We start from the raw sequence: 15,148 nt of genomic DNA, 5'->3' as shown, positions 1-15,148 counted from the left end.
AAATGCCTTCCTGACTTGTAAACAAAAACATCTCTCTTTTATTGTGTGATTCTGGATTTGGTCAAAGGCATGTCACTTGCTAGCCTGGCTGCTAAGAAAACTGCTATTTATCTTGGGAACAAATACTCACTGTGTTTGAAAACGATGTTGCCTTTGTGCACATGTAAGCAATCCCATCTGGTACAGTACACCTATGCTTCACAGACAATGTTTATAGTGAACATAAGGTAATCGCTGCAGCTGACAGATTACTAAATACAATACCTGAATGCAAGCATGCAGCTGCATTTTTGATAAAGAGTGTTAGGATGCGTTTCAGTCTGAGAGAACTAGCAACCACTTCTTTGCATTTAGTATGTAACATGCCACAGAAATGTGAAGGCATACAAATGAAACTCAAAAGATGAGTTTTCTTCTTCCATTTACATAGCTTTAAAAATTGGAGTCTGCTTGTAGAACAGGCAGATTCCCAGTTTCCCATCTAGCTTTCTTGCAAAAATCTGAGCATCAACACTGCTGCAAAGCAAGCTTGTCACATCCTTGGTGGGCCTGAAGAATTGCTAATCAGGAGCCAAGAGAAGAGTAAGAATTAGTCAGACTTCCCACCTTACCATCGCCTGCTTTTCCTAAAATACTCCTTTTTCTGTTTTCTTCCTTCCTAACAACTGAACAAAAATGGAATATTGGCATTAAAAACAAGCGCCTATAATTAATGCAAATGACTTCATCACCTTAAAAGAATCCTAAACCTGCAGTTGTTGGTTTTTTCTTCATCATAATCACCACTCCTCTAGGTAGCCTAGTGATTTTCAGGCTGTGTTCCATAGAGTACTCCACTGATGTCCATGAGAGGTCACAAAGACAAGGAAGCCTTTTCTCAGCAGACTTCAGATCACTAAACACTCCAGCCTGCACAGACGGCTTAGTCCTTCCTAGTCAAATCCCCTCCAGCGCTACCTGATGAACCCCAACAGCCAGTCCTCCATGCGTGCAGAGCTACCGCAGAGAGCTGCGGTAGCCTCTACAGCTGTCTCTCCCTCAGTGTCCCAAGCCATGTGCTTAATTGTCTATGTTCGTGTCACATTGGCACTCCCCAGTGCAAGGATCCTCATCACAACACCCAGCCAAGACAGCATTGTGAGGAAATCAAGGTAAGAGCCCCAACACACATTTAGTTGAAAAATAATGTGATAATACACATTTTCTTAGGGATTCGAAAAAAATAGATTTGCTACAGTTCTCTTTCTCCTTATATACTCCTCCTCCTTTATCCATTCAAAAACCTAAATTTTTGCTAACTCATCCAAGGAAGTTTAAGCATATTATCGCTAAAAGGAAATTCATAAAAGTAAAACTCAACACGAAGTCTTTATGAAATAATAAAGAGGAGTACACTACACATTTCTTAAACTTTTAGAATCTAATATACCTCTTTCAGATCTTTCTTTGCAAATGTTTGGTATTAAATGCAAGGTTATGTGAAGAGAAAGATGTTTTCTTTATAAATATAGATAGTTTAGTATTATCTGTGTCTACTAAATAATGAACCTATTAATTATTAACTAAGGAATTCATTAGCTGTCTGCCAGTTCTTAAGCAATTCTCTTACAAAGCTCAGAAAATTATTGCTCAAAAAATCAGTGGTCTTTTCTGAAGCATAATTCTTCAAGAGGGGTATTTAGTTTTTAAAGTATTTTTGAAAAGCTATTTTAAAGATAAAACCTACCTTTTCTGTTAAAGAAGGACCTATTTGAAAGAGAACTTAAGTCTCACTGAACCCTAATAAACCAGAAAATAACCTCAGAAAGCAACATAAGGAAGACTTTAAACAATAAAGATGTATAAATGCTTCCCCTCCACAAGAACAAACAGTGTTTCTGCACTTGCCTTCGCAGACTGTACCTTCAAAGCTGACGCTACTGCCAAGAGTAACCCATGAGGGTCTTTAGCCAGTAAAAGGATGGAAGTAGAATCTGAAATTTGCTCACGCAGGACCTCAAGAGATCCACTCAGAAAGATGCTTGATGTTCAACTGTTTCAGGGATCTCTGTTAAAACATTTTCAAAGAGGAGCAGAAAGAGGTGATTAGTGTTTGCAGTTCATGGTGCTTCTTTGCTTAATTTATTCCCTTTTTTAATAATAAACCCAGGCACAATTAATCATTGTGATTGGTTTGCTTTTTTTTGTTTAATTATTTTCTTTCACCAGGCACAGCAAGAAACACAAAATCTTAATATATAGTTTTCTCACAGTATGTATTTAAATTTTTATTAAGAAAACTGCTTGGTGCTCAACAACAGAAGAGAATAGGCTACCTCATGTAAGATCTTGTTATTATTTCCAGCAAAATAAATACTTGGACACAGGGCTGTATTGCTTAAAGGACTCGATTTTAAATCCTGTTCCCTGAAAATCTGTTACAGATAAAAGGATCATATATCGGACTCTTTTGAGGCAAGAAAAACAAATTCATTGAGCTCCTGGTCTAAGCACAAAGCTGAACGCAGCTATAGTACACCAAGGAGCGCTTCCACTTAATAGTCCTATGGACACCTGTAACAGGCTAATTGCTTCCAAAGTGAAAGGAGAAATCATTACGGTTGCCAATACAGAATCTGCTGGGCAAATTTCAATTAAATACAGAGTAAGTAAGGCTGTAGGTGAGGAGAGATCTGTTAGATGTTAACTGGAAGGCAAAGCACACACAATGCTGTATCTCAATTAGGAAGAATAGGCACGAAAGAGTCTGAGAGCTGAACCACCGCATAAACTCCACACAATTCACTTCAACACACTGCTGGCAAGAGTTTGAGTGGGAGACAGGCATCTATTTTTTTCACATCTGTCTCACTAACTGCTAAATGGAAACGTAATTCAAAGGCTTCAACTGTGGCAACCAGCGCACCTAACAAATCTGGAATTTTTTCAGCCTCCCATCTTTCTAGAACATTTATGTCTGCCTGGCTATTATAAATATCCTATTTATTACTTCCTGGGCATACTTCCCAAAAGTAAGAGACTAACGATACTTAGAATTGGCTAACTAACAAAAAAAAAAAATTCACCTCCTTATGATAGCAGTTTAACTAAATGGAAATATTGCCATTAAAAATGTATTAGATAAATTTTTTCTTTTTTTTTCTATTCTTGCACTTTCTAAAACCACATCACTAAATTTCTTTAATATCCATTGCACAGAGTTATTTACAATTGTCTCCAGTATCTCTTGGGCTATAGGTCATTAAAGAAAAAACTATTTATCACAAATCTCCCAGGTGCGCTATTTGGGCTTTGTCTTTAATTATATATAATCACATTATCCCCTCTGTTTCCTGAATGCAGTAACTAAACAACATTATGCGCATGATAAATTTTGAAATCTAAAACACAGCTGACATTTTCTATTATCACGTTTCAGTCTTCAGACTAACATTAATTTTCTTTTCAATATTCATGCTTATAAAGCTTGATTCACAAAAGCTTGAGCGCAAAAGGGTCATACGTAAGCTGTAATATAAATTTACTTCTATATTAATTCTTTTCAACAGAAAAATATAATTGAAGTTCTACTTTCGGAGTGACCCACTCACCATAAACCCCCTGTTCTATTAGAAATTAAATTACTGAGTTTCTGTCTCTTACCTATCATAGTCTAGCAAGCGGAAGGTAGTTAAGCAAACAGGTAGGGACAAGACCATGGACTGTATTTTATATAGCACAGTGTACAGCAGCAGTTGCATTCACTTTGCTCCAAAAAAGTATCCCTTCCAAGGGGTTGGTTTGGTATTTTGACAAACAAAATCCCCTCCAAATCTGGATGGCTTACAGAAGGCTCTGCTGAAGAAGTGCAAATTCTTGGTCTTCTCTTAAAATACCTTTCCTTGTGCTGAGACAAGTGAGCTACCTGCAGGGAGAACCTGGAAAGCATGCCCACCACCACCACTCAGAACCACTATCTCATGCTAAGGAAGAAACCTAGCTCAGGCGAGGTAGGTGGTCAGCAATACCTGCTCCCTGATGTGGCTGCCAAGCAGCCTCATGCACCAGAAGGCTATCACAGAGTCATAGAATGTGTTGGGTTGGAGGGGACTTTAAAAGGTCATCTAGTCCAACCCCTCTGCAGTAACCAGGGACATCTTCAACTAGATCAGGTTGCTCAGAGCTCCATCCAACCTGACCTTGAACGTTTCCAGGGATAGGGCATCTACCATTGCTCTTGGCAACCTGTTCGTGTTTCACCACTCTCATTGTAAAAAATTTCTTCCTTATAGTCTAAATCTTCCCTCTTTTAGTTTAAAACCATTACCCTTTGTCCTATCACCCTATCACAACAGACCCTGCTAAAAAGTTTGTCCCTATCTTTCTTGTAGGCCCCCTGTAAGTACTGGAAGGCTCCTATAAGGTCTTCCCGGAGCCTTCTCTTCTCCAGGATGAACAATCCCACCTCTCTCAGCCTGTCCTCATAGGAGAGGTTTTCCACCTCTCTCTGGTCATTTTTGCGGGCCTCCTCTGGAACCGCTCCAACAGGTCCACGTCTTTCCTGGGCTGAAGGCTCCAGTCTGAACGCAGTACTCCAAGTGAGGTCTCACAAGAGTGGAATAGAGGAGCGGAACCACCTCCCTCAACCTGCTGGCCAAGATTCTTTTGATCCAGCCCAGGATACGGTTGGCTTTCTGGGCTGCAAGTGCACATTCCTGGCTCATGTCCAGCTTTACATCCACCAGTACCCCCAACTCCTCCTCAGCAGGGCTGCTCTCAATCTCTTTATCTCCCAGCCTATATTGATACCGGGGATTGCCCTGACCCAGGTGCAGGACCCTTTTGAACCTCATGAGGTTCACATGGGCCCAGTTCTTGAGCCTGTCCAGGTCCCCCTGGATGGCATCCCGTTCCTTGGGTGTGTCAATCGCACCACTCAGCTCACTGTTGTCTGCAAACTTGCTGCGGGTGCACTCCATCCCACTGTCTATGTCATTGATAAAGATATTAAACAGTGCTGGTCCCAGTACGGACCCCTGAGGGGCACCACTCATCACCGATCCCCATCTGGACATTGAGCTGTAGACCACTACCTCTGGATGTGGTCATCCAACCAATTCCTCATGCACTGAACAGTCCACCCATCAAATCTGTATCTCTCCAATTTAGAGAGAAGGATGTTGTGGGGAGCCATGTCCAAGGCCTTACAGAAGCCCAGATAGACAACACCTGTAGCTTTTCCCTTGTGCACTGATGTAGTCACTCTATCATAGAAGGCCAAGAGGTTGGTCAGGCAGGACTTGCCGCTGGTGAAGCCACGCTGGCTGTCTCAAATCACCTCCCTGTCTTCCATGTGGCTTAGCATAACTTCTAGGAGGATCTGTTCCATGACCTTCCCAGGCACAAAGGTGAGGCTGACAGGTCTCTGATATTGCCAGGATCCTCCTTTCTACCCTTTTTAAAAATGGGTACAATGTTTAACCTTTTCCAGTCACCAGGGACTTCACCTGACTGACATGATTTTTCAAATATCATGGAAAGTGGCTTGGCAACTACATTCAGCCAACTTCCTCAGGACTCTGGGATGCATCCATCAGGTCCCACAGACTCCTGTATGTTCGGGTTCCTCAGGTGGTCACGAACCTGATCTTCTCTTGCAATGGGAAGGACTTTGCTCCCCCAGTCCCCCCTGCCTTGCAGTCGATCCACTCCAGAGGTGTGGGAAAAGAGGTTGCCAGTGAACACTGGGGCAAAAAAGTTGTCAAGTACCTCAGCCTTCTCCTCATCCCTTGTTACCAGTTTGCCAGTCTGGTTTATCAGGGGGTACTCTTCCCAGGAATCCCGTCCCTGCTTCCACTGCCTGTGCATCTCTTTCTGCCCTTTAACTTGACCAGCAGGTCTTGACTCAGCCATGCTGGTCTCTTGCCTTCCTTTCCTGATTTCTTACACCTGGGGAGTGAGAGCTCTTGCACCCTATGGAAATCATCCTTAAAGATCTGCCAGCTCTGTCCTGCTCCTTCGCCCATGAAGGCAGTTTCCCAGGAGGTACTATTGACTAACTACTTGAATGGTTGAAGTTTTGCTTTCCTAAAATTCAGGGTCCTGACTTTACTCTTCGCCTGGCCCATAGCTCTCAGGGCTGTGAACTCCACCCGTGCATGACCACTGTAGCCCAGGCTGCCTCCAATCTTTCAGTCACCAATTAGCTCACTTGCATTGGTGATCACCAGGTCCAGTATTGCATCCCCTCTGGTGGGGCTATTACCTGGCTTAAGAAGTTGTCTTCAAGACAAGCTCCTGGTAAAGCTGCTGGCAAGGGAGCTGCCAGGGGCTCAGCACCTTGCAGAGTTAGGCTCTTCCCTGCTGCCAAAACGTCACCGTTCCCAAAACTGCAGTGTGTTACTATGGAAACATGCACCACAGCTCCAAAACCGCTCCACATTTCCAGGTGGACAACGTGGAAGACTATCAATTCCTTGGCTACAGGGACTGACTGCCACAAGGAAACGCTGCCAACTCCCAAATAAAATAATTAAACAGAGTTTGCTCCTGGATGCTTTTTAACCAGCACTGCAGGCAGCAGCTTCGTGCCTCATGTTGCTGCTGGGCTGAGCTCACCAGGTGCCCACTCAGCCGGCTTCCAGACTTCTGGTATTATTTTTATCACCCTTACCATGTTTGGTTTTGTTTTTTGTTTTTTGTTTTTTTTTGCGCTGGGGTAAACCAGTTCTTCTTCCTTGCTTTTACCACCAGCTTCACTTAGCAACAGAGTCCGTCACGACAAACCGGTTTTTACCAGGCGCTCACAACTGCCTGCAAGCCAGCGAAACCAAGCGCCGCCGGGCTTTTCAACGCGCCTTTGGCGGACCCACGGCTCGCCCTCCTCGGGGGAAGGCACCCGGGAAGGGCCCGCGTTGGGGAACCGCTGGGGAGGGAACCGCTACTGGCGGGTTTGGGGATCCCCGGCCCGACCAGGCCCCTGAGGAGCACCGGCTGCTCCGTCCCTATGGCAACCAGCGCTCGCGCGCGGCCGGGGGGAAGGGAGGAGGGGGGCCGGGACAACCGTCCCGCCCGCCAATCTCACCCCGCGCCGCCGGGGCCGCGCCTGCGCAGTGGGTAAGGCCCCGCCCCGCCCCTCTCCCGCCCGGTACCGCTTCCGGGAGCGTGACCTTCGCTGGGCCGGGCGGGTGAGCGCTGTGCGGGGCCCGCGGCCTCCCCTCCCCTGAGCTTCCCCCGCCGCCTTGGGACCGCTGCCGTCGGGCCCCGCTTGCGGAAGAACCCACCGTCGGCAGGTCCAGGTCGGTAGCGAAGATGTCGGCGCCAACGATGGAGGAGAGGAAGGCCTGCTGGGGGGCCCGGGACGAGTTCTGGCAGTGCTTGGACAGGCACGCCGACGACGCCTCCAAATGCGAGAAGCTGCGGCGGTCCTTCGAGTCCCGCTGTCCCCAGCAGTGGGTGGGTGAGCAGCCGCCGCTCCCGACGCGTCCCCCGGCCTGACCCGGCTCCTGATAGAAGGACCGAGCGTTTCTGTGCGCCTGGGCAGCAGCAGCGACAAGCCATAGAATCGTAGAATGGTTCGAGTTGGAAGGGACTTTAAAGATCACCCAGTTCCACCCCTCTGCCCTGGGCAGGGACACCTCCCACTGGACCAGGCTGCTCAAAGCCCCATCCAGCCCGGCCTTGAACACTTCCAGGGATGGGGCATCCACAGCTTCTCTGGGCAACCTGTTCCAGTGCCTCACCACCCTCACAGTAAAGATTTCTTCCTAATATCTAATCTAAATCTACCCTCTTCCAGTTTGAAGCCATTACCCCTCATCCTATCACTACGTGCTCTTGTAAGAAGTCCCTCCCCATCTCTCCTGTAGGCCCCCTTTAGGGACTGGGAAGCTGCTATAAGGTCTCCCTGGCGCCTTCTCTTTTCCAGGCTGAACACCCCCAACTCTCTCAGCCTGTCCTCACAGGAGAGGTGCTCCAGCCGTCGGATCATCTTTGTGGCCCCCCGCTGGACCCACTCCTTACATTTACATTGTTAATGATGCAGCTCCTGCTTCTGCGATTGGTGTCCCTGCCCAGGACAGGTCCCTTCCAACTCTAACCATTCTGCGATTGCAGAACGTGTGCAGTCTTTCTCCCTGATAACACAGCACCCTTGTTACACATAACGTGGTTTGCACACTTTTGGTCTTGCCAGGGAATTGAAAGTCCTGAGCAGACCACTGGCTGGCCCAGGAACTATGGACAGTAGTATAAAGTATATAGAATAAAAGGAAAAGAAAATACGATCTCAAACTTTCAGATAAATACACAATTATACAAGTGTACAGGCTTATTGTTTAATTTAAAAAAGCTTTTTTTTTTTTGGAAGCTTTTAGAAGTCACAGAAATTACTGTTATCAAAGAAGGAAGGCCAGTATGGAAGGGAGGTGACACACAGGGCTTACAGTGGCATGGCATGACATGACTGGCATCTGATACCTTGTTGTGCGTAAGAATACCCTTCTTCATGCAGTACAATTTCAGAGTAAACCATCAGCCTACATGTAACTCATTCATTTGTGCTTTTTAGTTTCCTATGATCAAGCTGCAAGTCTTAATTTTTTTAATAGGCATTGCCTTTTAGTAACAGCAGTGTCTGAGGGGCTGAACAGTTCCTGTTGGAACTAGTAGGCTGAAGTCAGTTAAAACAACGGGTACATTCACAGTTGCTGTACTGACTTACACTTTGAGCACTGCGGTTCTGTCTTATGTCATCTCTAGTGATGGTGGTTTCATCTGCCAGTGCTTTGCACCGTACGCATTGGTAGCTTTATGTAACACATGCAGAGGTCACGCAGTCTGTAATACCATAGAAAAGCTGCTGGACTTATCTTTGTATTACAAATAATCTTGGTTCATAGCAGTGAAAATAGCAAAGCAATAGACTACTTTTATTAGATGTCCATGGAAGTAATGGGGTGGTTATGACAGGAAACAAGTTAACTTTCAGGATGGTAAAAAAAGACCCAAACCCTCTCCACCCTTTATTCTTCTGCTTCAAGAGAGCAAAAAGTCCTAACTAGTGGATTAAGTTAAAATCCTTCTTAAGTCCAGTGTTTATTCCTTAGTTGTCTTGTGATGCACAAAGCGCTTTCCTCTGCTAATTTCTTCTAAAGAATATCTTTTCTCTTTTTAAACAGGTTAAATATTTTGACAAAAGAAGAGACTTTTTAAAATACAAAAAAAAGCTCGAAACAGAAGGCTATCATCCTCCAGAAGCTGCTGGAAAGTCTTAGGTAGTCTGCTTTCAAAATAAATCTAGTGAGAACAACTATGGAAGGAAGAAGCATGGGAAAGCGACAGAAGCTGCTTGGGCTCAAGAACGGGTAACCTGACCGTCTCCCTGAAATGCGGGCTGCTGTTCTTGTTGCAAGGTCTCATGTGCCTGCTCAAAAAAGATGGGCACGGACAGCCTTTTCCTAAGTCAAAGAAATATGGTGCAGGGCTGTTCACAAATCTAAGGTTTTGAATGCATAATTAGTCAAATTGTTTCACCAGAATAAATGATTATTTAATAGTGTAATATACATAATTCAAAAGAATAATAAAATTGTTTTTCAATAAGTGAACCAGCTCTTCCATTTAAAAAAAAATTCATTCTACCTTCCCCTCCTTGTCAAAAGGAGATGGTGGTGTAACGTAAACAACAAATATCAGTTAAGTCAGACATCAGTTTAGAAAACAACAGGCAGTAGATGACCTAATGCATCCTGTGCATACAATATGTATTTTACATATTTTGAGTATGCTAATTTTTTATAAGCAATAGGAATTTTTACATTAGCCATAACAGTCGGTTTTCAAGCAGTATTGTCATTAGAAGTAGGGCAGTTATTTATTATGATTCTCACATTATGGACTTTTGTATGATTTCGTGGTTTTGATTACCTTACTGATGCAGCTCCATTTAAAGGTACAGACTGTTTACAGCAGGACTAGTAAACTTGACCATGGGAGGCATTTAAACAGGGGCAGCCTTTAATGCAATAACTTAAGTGAATTTACCTTGCAAAAATTAAATAATCTGGTATATGTAGATACTGCAGGCATCAAATACTTTGGCTACAGTAAGTTTTGATTGTGCTTGTAGGAAGGCACCACTTCAATTTCAAGTGTGGTCGTCACAGTCAAAGTAACTGCAGTAAAGTGCCCATGTTTTAAGGTTGGGATTGGTACTATGCTGATGTTCTAATAGTAGAAAAATCACCCACACCACATACAATATAAATAGTATTTATTTCCAATGCAACACTTTTATTTAAGGAGGTACAAGTATTAATAAAGGCATTTAAAAATCAGTCTGAACTACAAGAGAGCAAGACATGCAAAACTTAAGAATCCTCCTTCACCCTGAGTTTGTATCTCATCTATTCAGAATTTCATATTGTAGCACCATAGGAAGTCACCCAGCTGTACTATAAGGCACGAAACTCTTGGCATTATTTTTGTTTTTCCTTGATCACTTGTTGCCTTGTGTACTCCCAAATCAGCAGAGCTCCACTTACATGGACGTTGAGTGATCGAATAATACCCTGCTGAGGAATTTCCACACACACATCCAGGTGGTGAATCAGGTTTGCTGGGATTCCTTCATGTTCATTTCTAGTAAAGAAGAAACAGTAACTTATATCTGAGAAAAGACAGGTGTTCTAGAAAGCAGAAATTATTTTTTTTTAAAGCAGTAATACAAAGAAAACATGGGAGACCTGACTGAGCTTTGATTTAGAAAAACTGGTAGAGCACTTCATCTTTAATTCACTGGTCCAGCAATAGCTGAACGACCAACATAAGGAGTCCCTCTCTGCCTTTATTTTGAAGCTATCCACATATAGCAAAACAAACAGCTATAGATGAAATGACCAGGGCATGAAGCTCCTGGCACAACAGCTGCTGCCCACTTTACATTCAGTGAGGTCTTGGTATGAGGGAATGTCAAGACTGATCAAAGCCTTGAACTGGAAATGTTTCTTCAGAATGAGCACACCAGAAGACACCAAAGTTTATCAGTAATTAAAACTATGCTTTTAATTAGAAGAGAACAAAGTGATTATGAGAACTACATTCTGAAGACACACTACATATAAAAAGGTTTGAAAAACACTTTGTCCTAGAAGGATAGACAGCCCCTTCCTCCTGGTCTCACTCAGCGGCCCTGCAATTCCAGCAGCTTTCTGTCTTGTAGGCACTTTCCTCTAGATTTCTTGAGGAAAGCCCCCCCTTTGTCATATCTGAGGCTTGTCTTCTTATAGGAACTGATTTATTGCTTTTCTTCAAAGTCCTCCCAGCCTATTCTTGTATTGCAAAAACTTGTTACTTTGTCCTGTGCCTCGTCTTTAATTTTTAAAGCATCTCCCAGCTATGCACAGTGCCACTCTGCTCCAGTCCTCCTCACCAAGTTAAGCAAGTACAGACAGGCAGCCCTCCTTCCTGAGCTCGCTGCAGCCTGTCTGTACAGGGCCCCATACTGCTAAAGTGAACAGATGGTATCTCTGTCACACCTGGAAAACTCTAATCCGTGCTTTTGCTACCTCCACCCACTAAAAAAAAATATGTTATAGTGTGTGGACAGGTTATAAAGTATGAGGAGAAGGATCGTTCAGTAGGTGTTAATACCTCCCACTCCTTAGCACACAAACCCAAGCTCTGGTGTTTCCCTAATCACTTCCCATTCTCAATCCACCTTTATCAGCGTGACCTGGGTTTCATATGACCAAACTGACAAGTACAAGCGATGGACTGCAAGAGGCAGATTTACAAAAAAGTGTGTTCTTACCCCAGCAATAATAGTGACTTCTCTGGGAAGCAGTATTCTGTAAGATCAAAACTTTTAGCTGTCTGCTCCACACCAATAATAGTGTAGCCTTCCGTTTTTTTCTGCTGTAAGTAATCAACGAGCTGAGAAGGTTTCACCTGTCCATCAAAAGTAGAGAGAAATATACAAATATTTTAATACTGCCACTTGAAAACTTCTGAAGTTACTGTAAAAATCAATTTACCTTGACAGTTTTTAAGATGACCTATTTCTATTTCTATTCCCGAAGACTCTGTCCATATACTTAGTTTACCATTTTAAAAGCTCTTCAGCAATAGCACAAAAAGTTAAGTTAATGCCACAAAAATGTACTCCACTAATATAATGAAGAAAGGCTTTTCTATGCTTCTGACAGCTGCAAATCTTACATCTGAATGCAAAAGCATCACTCTTGCACAGGGACAAGGTGCACAGTTTTTATTTAACCAGGAATCCCTTCCCAAAACAATACAACAGCCAGTACTGAAGCTGACATGCCTGCATTACAACCTGTGATAGCTTGCAGTGAAGAATTTCTTGGTTGTCTTCATTCCACTTTCTAAACTGCTTATTTTGTATTAAATGCCAGTTTCTTCATGCAACAGAAACTCTATCATCAGTACACTTCTGTACAGAGATAAGGAACGACAGCACGTGTCTACTATCATTCTGTTCTAGGCAAAACACACTACAGCTATCTTGTTCTGAAGAAAAATCTTTATAAGCTGAAAATAAACACTCTGAAGAAAAAAAATGGAAAATTTGCACTGAATTTTTCAGATTATTTAAAGCTGATCTTCATAATAATTTGCTCTTCAAGTACCACAAACATATTTTCTACCACGTACTAAACACACAGGTTGAAGCCCTCATTTTTGTAAGCTAGATAATAGATTCTAAAAGCTTGGCACAAGTTAGCTTCAGGCAAACTCAAAGATTAGCCCCGTGAAGTTACCAAAAGCAATGGACCAAGCAAGATAAATCAAATGTTGTTCAACTTTTATAAATAAACATGAAATTCCAACACATCACTATAGAACAGAGTAAGACTTAACAGTGACAGCACACTTCATCAGTTTATCACAGCAATAAGACATTAAAAATATTTTTTTAATTCTTTTTTATGAGGTTGACCCAAAGCTTATTCCAAAATACTCAAGATTAAGTCTCAGAGACGACAGCACGAGCTTCTGTTAAATAAAAAGTTCGTTTTGAAAAGAAAAAAAGTAAGACTCGGAATTATGCATCTGATGAACTGAAGATGTACAGTACACTTTTTAGCTATTAAAATATTTCCATTCACCTCAACAAGGGGGAGCCACTGCTCTGCAGAAACACTGAGATGCTGAAACTGCTTATCCTGTATGTAATGAAGACTGCCGACAACTAGTGCAGAAGCCCCAAATATTTCACTTGTACGACATAAACCTACAAACAGAAAAATTAAAGTGATTCTTGTGTAGAAAATAAACACCAAGCCAGAATACTTTAGCAAGTGACAAAGGATGAAGAATCCGAAACAGAAATGGTTACTTCAGTCCTCTATTTTTAATCAGTTTCAGGTGCTTCTTAAATCTGTTCCAAGTCACACCTTGCTCCATATAATTTACCAAAAAAAAAATATATATTCTATTAACTTAGCAGAAAGACAAAAATTAGGAAAGTGCTATGTCTGACAATGTGCTTCTACAATACTAATTACACAAAGTAAAAGCCTGGGCAGGAATGGATGGACACGTGCACACATGTGTAAGCTCTAATTTCAGTATCTGTTCAATGAAAGGCTCGAAAGAATGACACATTACAGCATTACAGTGCAGACAGCACCAGCTTGTGGGCTTATTTTTCATTAACAGTCTCACTGCAGTTATTTAAACTGCTGACAACAGCAAGCACAATGCAATAAAGTATTTGCAGGATTTACTGTATCACCGCTTGCATGATATTGTGAAGGAGTACTTAATCAGAAACAGTCACTTTCCTGTTCAATGTTCACAAGAAAGTAGTTGGCCTACAAGATTTGGTTTAATTGTTATATAAAAAAAAAAAAGTAAAAGTGAATTATTTCCTGTAACTGCATACACAGTTGAAAAACCCAGCTGTAACAAAGAATATAAAAACCAGTAAGAAACGGAGCACAATTTACAGCAAAGTTCTATTTAATTAATCCATGCTATGTGCAAGTACTTTTTTATTTTTCTTAAAATATAACTCTAGAAGATGCCTTCTTCTGAAGCAGGTAGTGTTTCTTTTGGTTACCAGCTTTTTTCAGGATAACGATTTATTTCTCTGAGCAGTACTTAAATAATTTTCTAATTATTAACATAAGATGAAATTCATTCTTACTATCCAAGTGGGCTCTACATTATAAAATAAAAGTTTAAAAATATGCAATCAACCTTACCTCCTAAATTGGTAGGTTTATCGATAAGCGAAGCCACCACAATCAGTCTGCTGTTTGATTTACCGAGTTTAGCAGCACGATCCTGAAATACCATTTCTAGGTCTGAACTAGGAGTACTGTTCTTCCAGGGTATTATCTTTTTCTGAACATCCGTCCATTCTGTCTGGCTATCTGTTTCAACTGAATTTGAACCTATAAAAACAAGTATTAGTGATACGGCTATGCAAGTGGTAGTGAAACTACTCCTTGAGTAAAGATTATCAAAGTGGTAATACTGTAGACACCATTAGTCATCTACTATTATTCTATGGCACATACTCTGCTCACATAGATACACGTGTACTTCAGCAGGATAACATAAGAGGTCAGACTGAACACAGATGTCCTGATTTCAGCTGAAAGAAGTTTCAGAAGTTAATTTTCTTCCTAGTAGCTGCTGTGTTTTGGATTTTGTATCAGAAGAATGTCCATTGCACATATTGGTTTAGTTGTTGCTAAGTAATGCTTATATTAAAACAAGGGCTTTTTCAGCTTCCTATAGAAGCTGAGAGGGAGCACAGACAGGACGAGCTGGCCAAAGGAATATTCATACTATACACATCATGCTCAGTATATAAATCGGGGTTGCCCAGGGTGTGGGAATCTGCCATCACTGCTCAGGATGGGCTGGGCAACTGATCATCATGTGGTGAGCAACTGCACTGCGTCACTTATTTTGTATATTCTTTTACCATTATTATTATTATTATTTCCTCTTCTGTTACTGTCCTATTAAACTGTATTTATATCAACCTCTCAACCCATAAGAGTTTGTGGTTATTTTTTTTTTCCTTTTTCTCCCTCTTCTCCCTTCCCTAGTTGGGGGGGGATTGAGTGAACAGCTGCGTGGTTCTTGCCAGCTGGGGTTAAACTATGACAGATATATACAGCTACTA

The 15,148-nt window shown here is 42.2% G+C and overlaps 2 protein-coding genes across 2 annotated transcripts in view; one reads left to right on the top strand and one right to left on the bottom strand.

Annotated features, from left to right (window-relative positions):
• The first annotated feature begins 7,290 nt into the window (after positions 1 to 7,290).
• On the top strand, positions 7,291 to 9,590 carry COA6 (cytochrome c oxidase assembly factor 6). Its single transcript, XM_074580104.1, has 2 exons — positions 7,291 to 7,434; positions 9,159 to 9,590. The coding sequence occupies exons 1-2, from the start codon at positions 7,291 to 7,293 to the stop codon at positions 9,252 to 9,254; spliced, it is 240 nt and encodes a 79-aa protein (XP_074436205.1). The 3' UTR covers positions 9,255 to 9,590.
• Positions 9,591 to 10,235: 645 nt separating this feature from the next.
• Positions 10,236 to 15,148, bottom strand: part of TARBP1 (tRNA guanosine 2 -O-methyltransferase TARBP1) — a 38,080-nt gene continuing 33,167 nt past the window's right edge. Inside the window, exons 27-30 of the mRNA XM_074580101.1 lie at positions 14,214 to 14,405; positions 13,113 to 13,237; positions 11,792 to 11,928; positions 10,236 to 10,620 (exon numbers count right to left, since the gene is read on the bottom strand). Of these exons, the coding sequence (XP_074436202.1) occupies positions 10,458 to 10,620; positions 11,792 to 11,928; positions 13,113 to 13,237; positions 14,214 to 14,405 (617 nt within the window). The 3' untranslated portion in view covers positions 10,236 to 10,457. The remainder of the gene's footprint in view (positions 10,621 to 11,791; positions 11,929 to 13,112; positions 13,238 to 14,213; positions 14,406 to 15,148) is intronic.

The sequence above is a fragment of the Larus michahellis genome, chromosome 3 (genome assembly GCF_964199755.1).
Source record: "Larus michahellis chromosome 3, bLarMic1.1, whole genome shotgun sequence".
Lineage (NCBI taxonomy): Eukaryota > Metazoa > Chordata > Aves > Charadriiformes > Laridae > Larus > Larus michahellis.
Note: the sequence above shows the minus strand (reverse complement) of the source record. Positions and strands in the feature narration are given on the sequence as shown.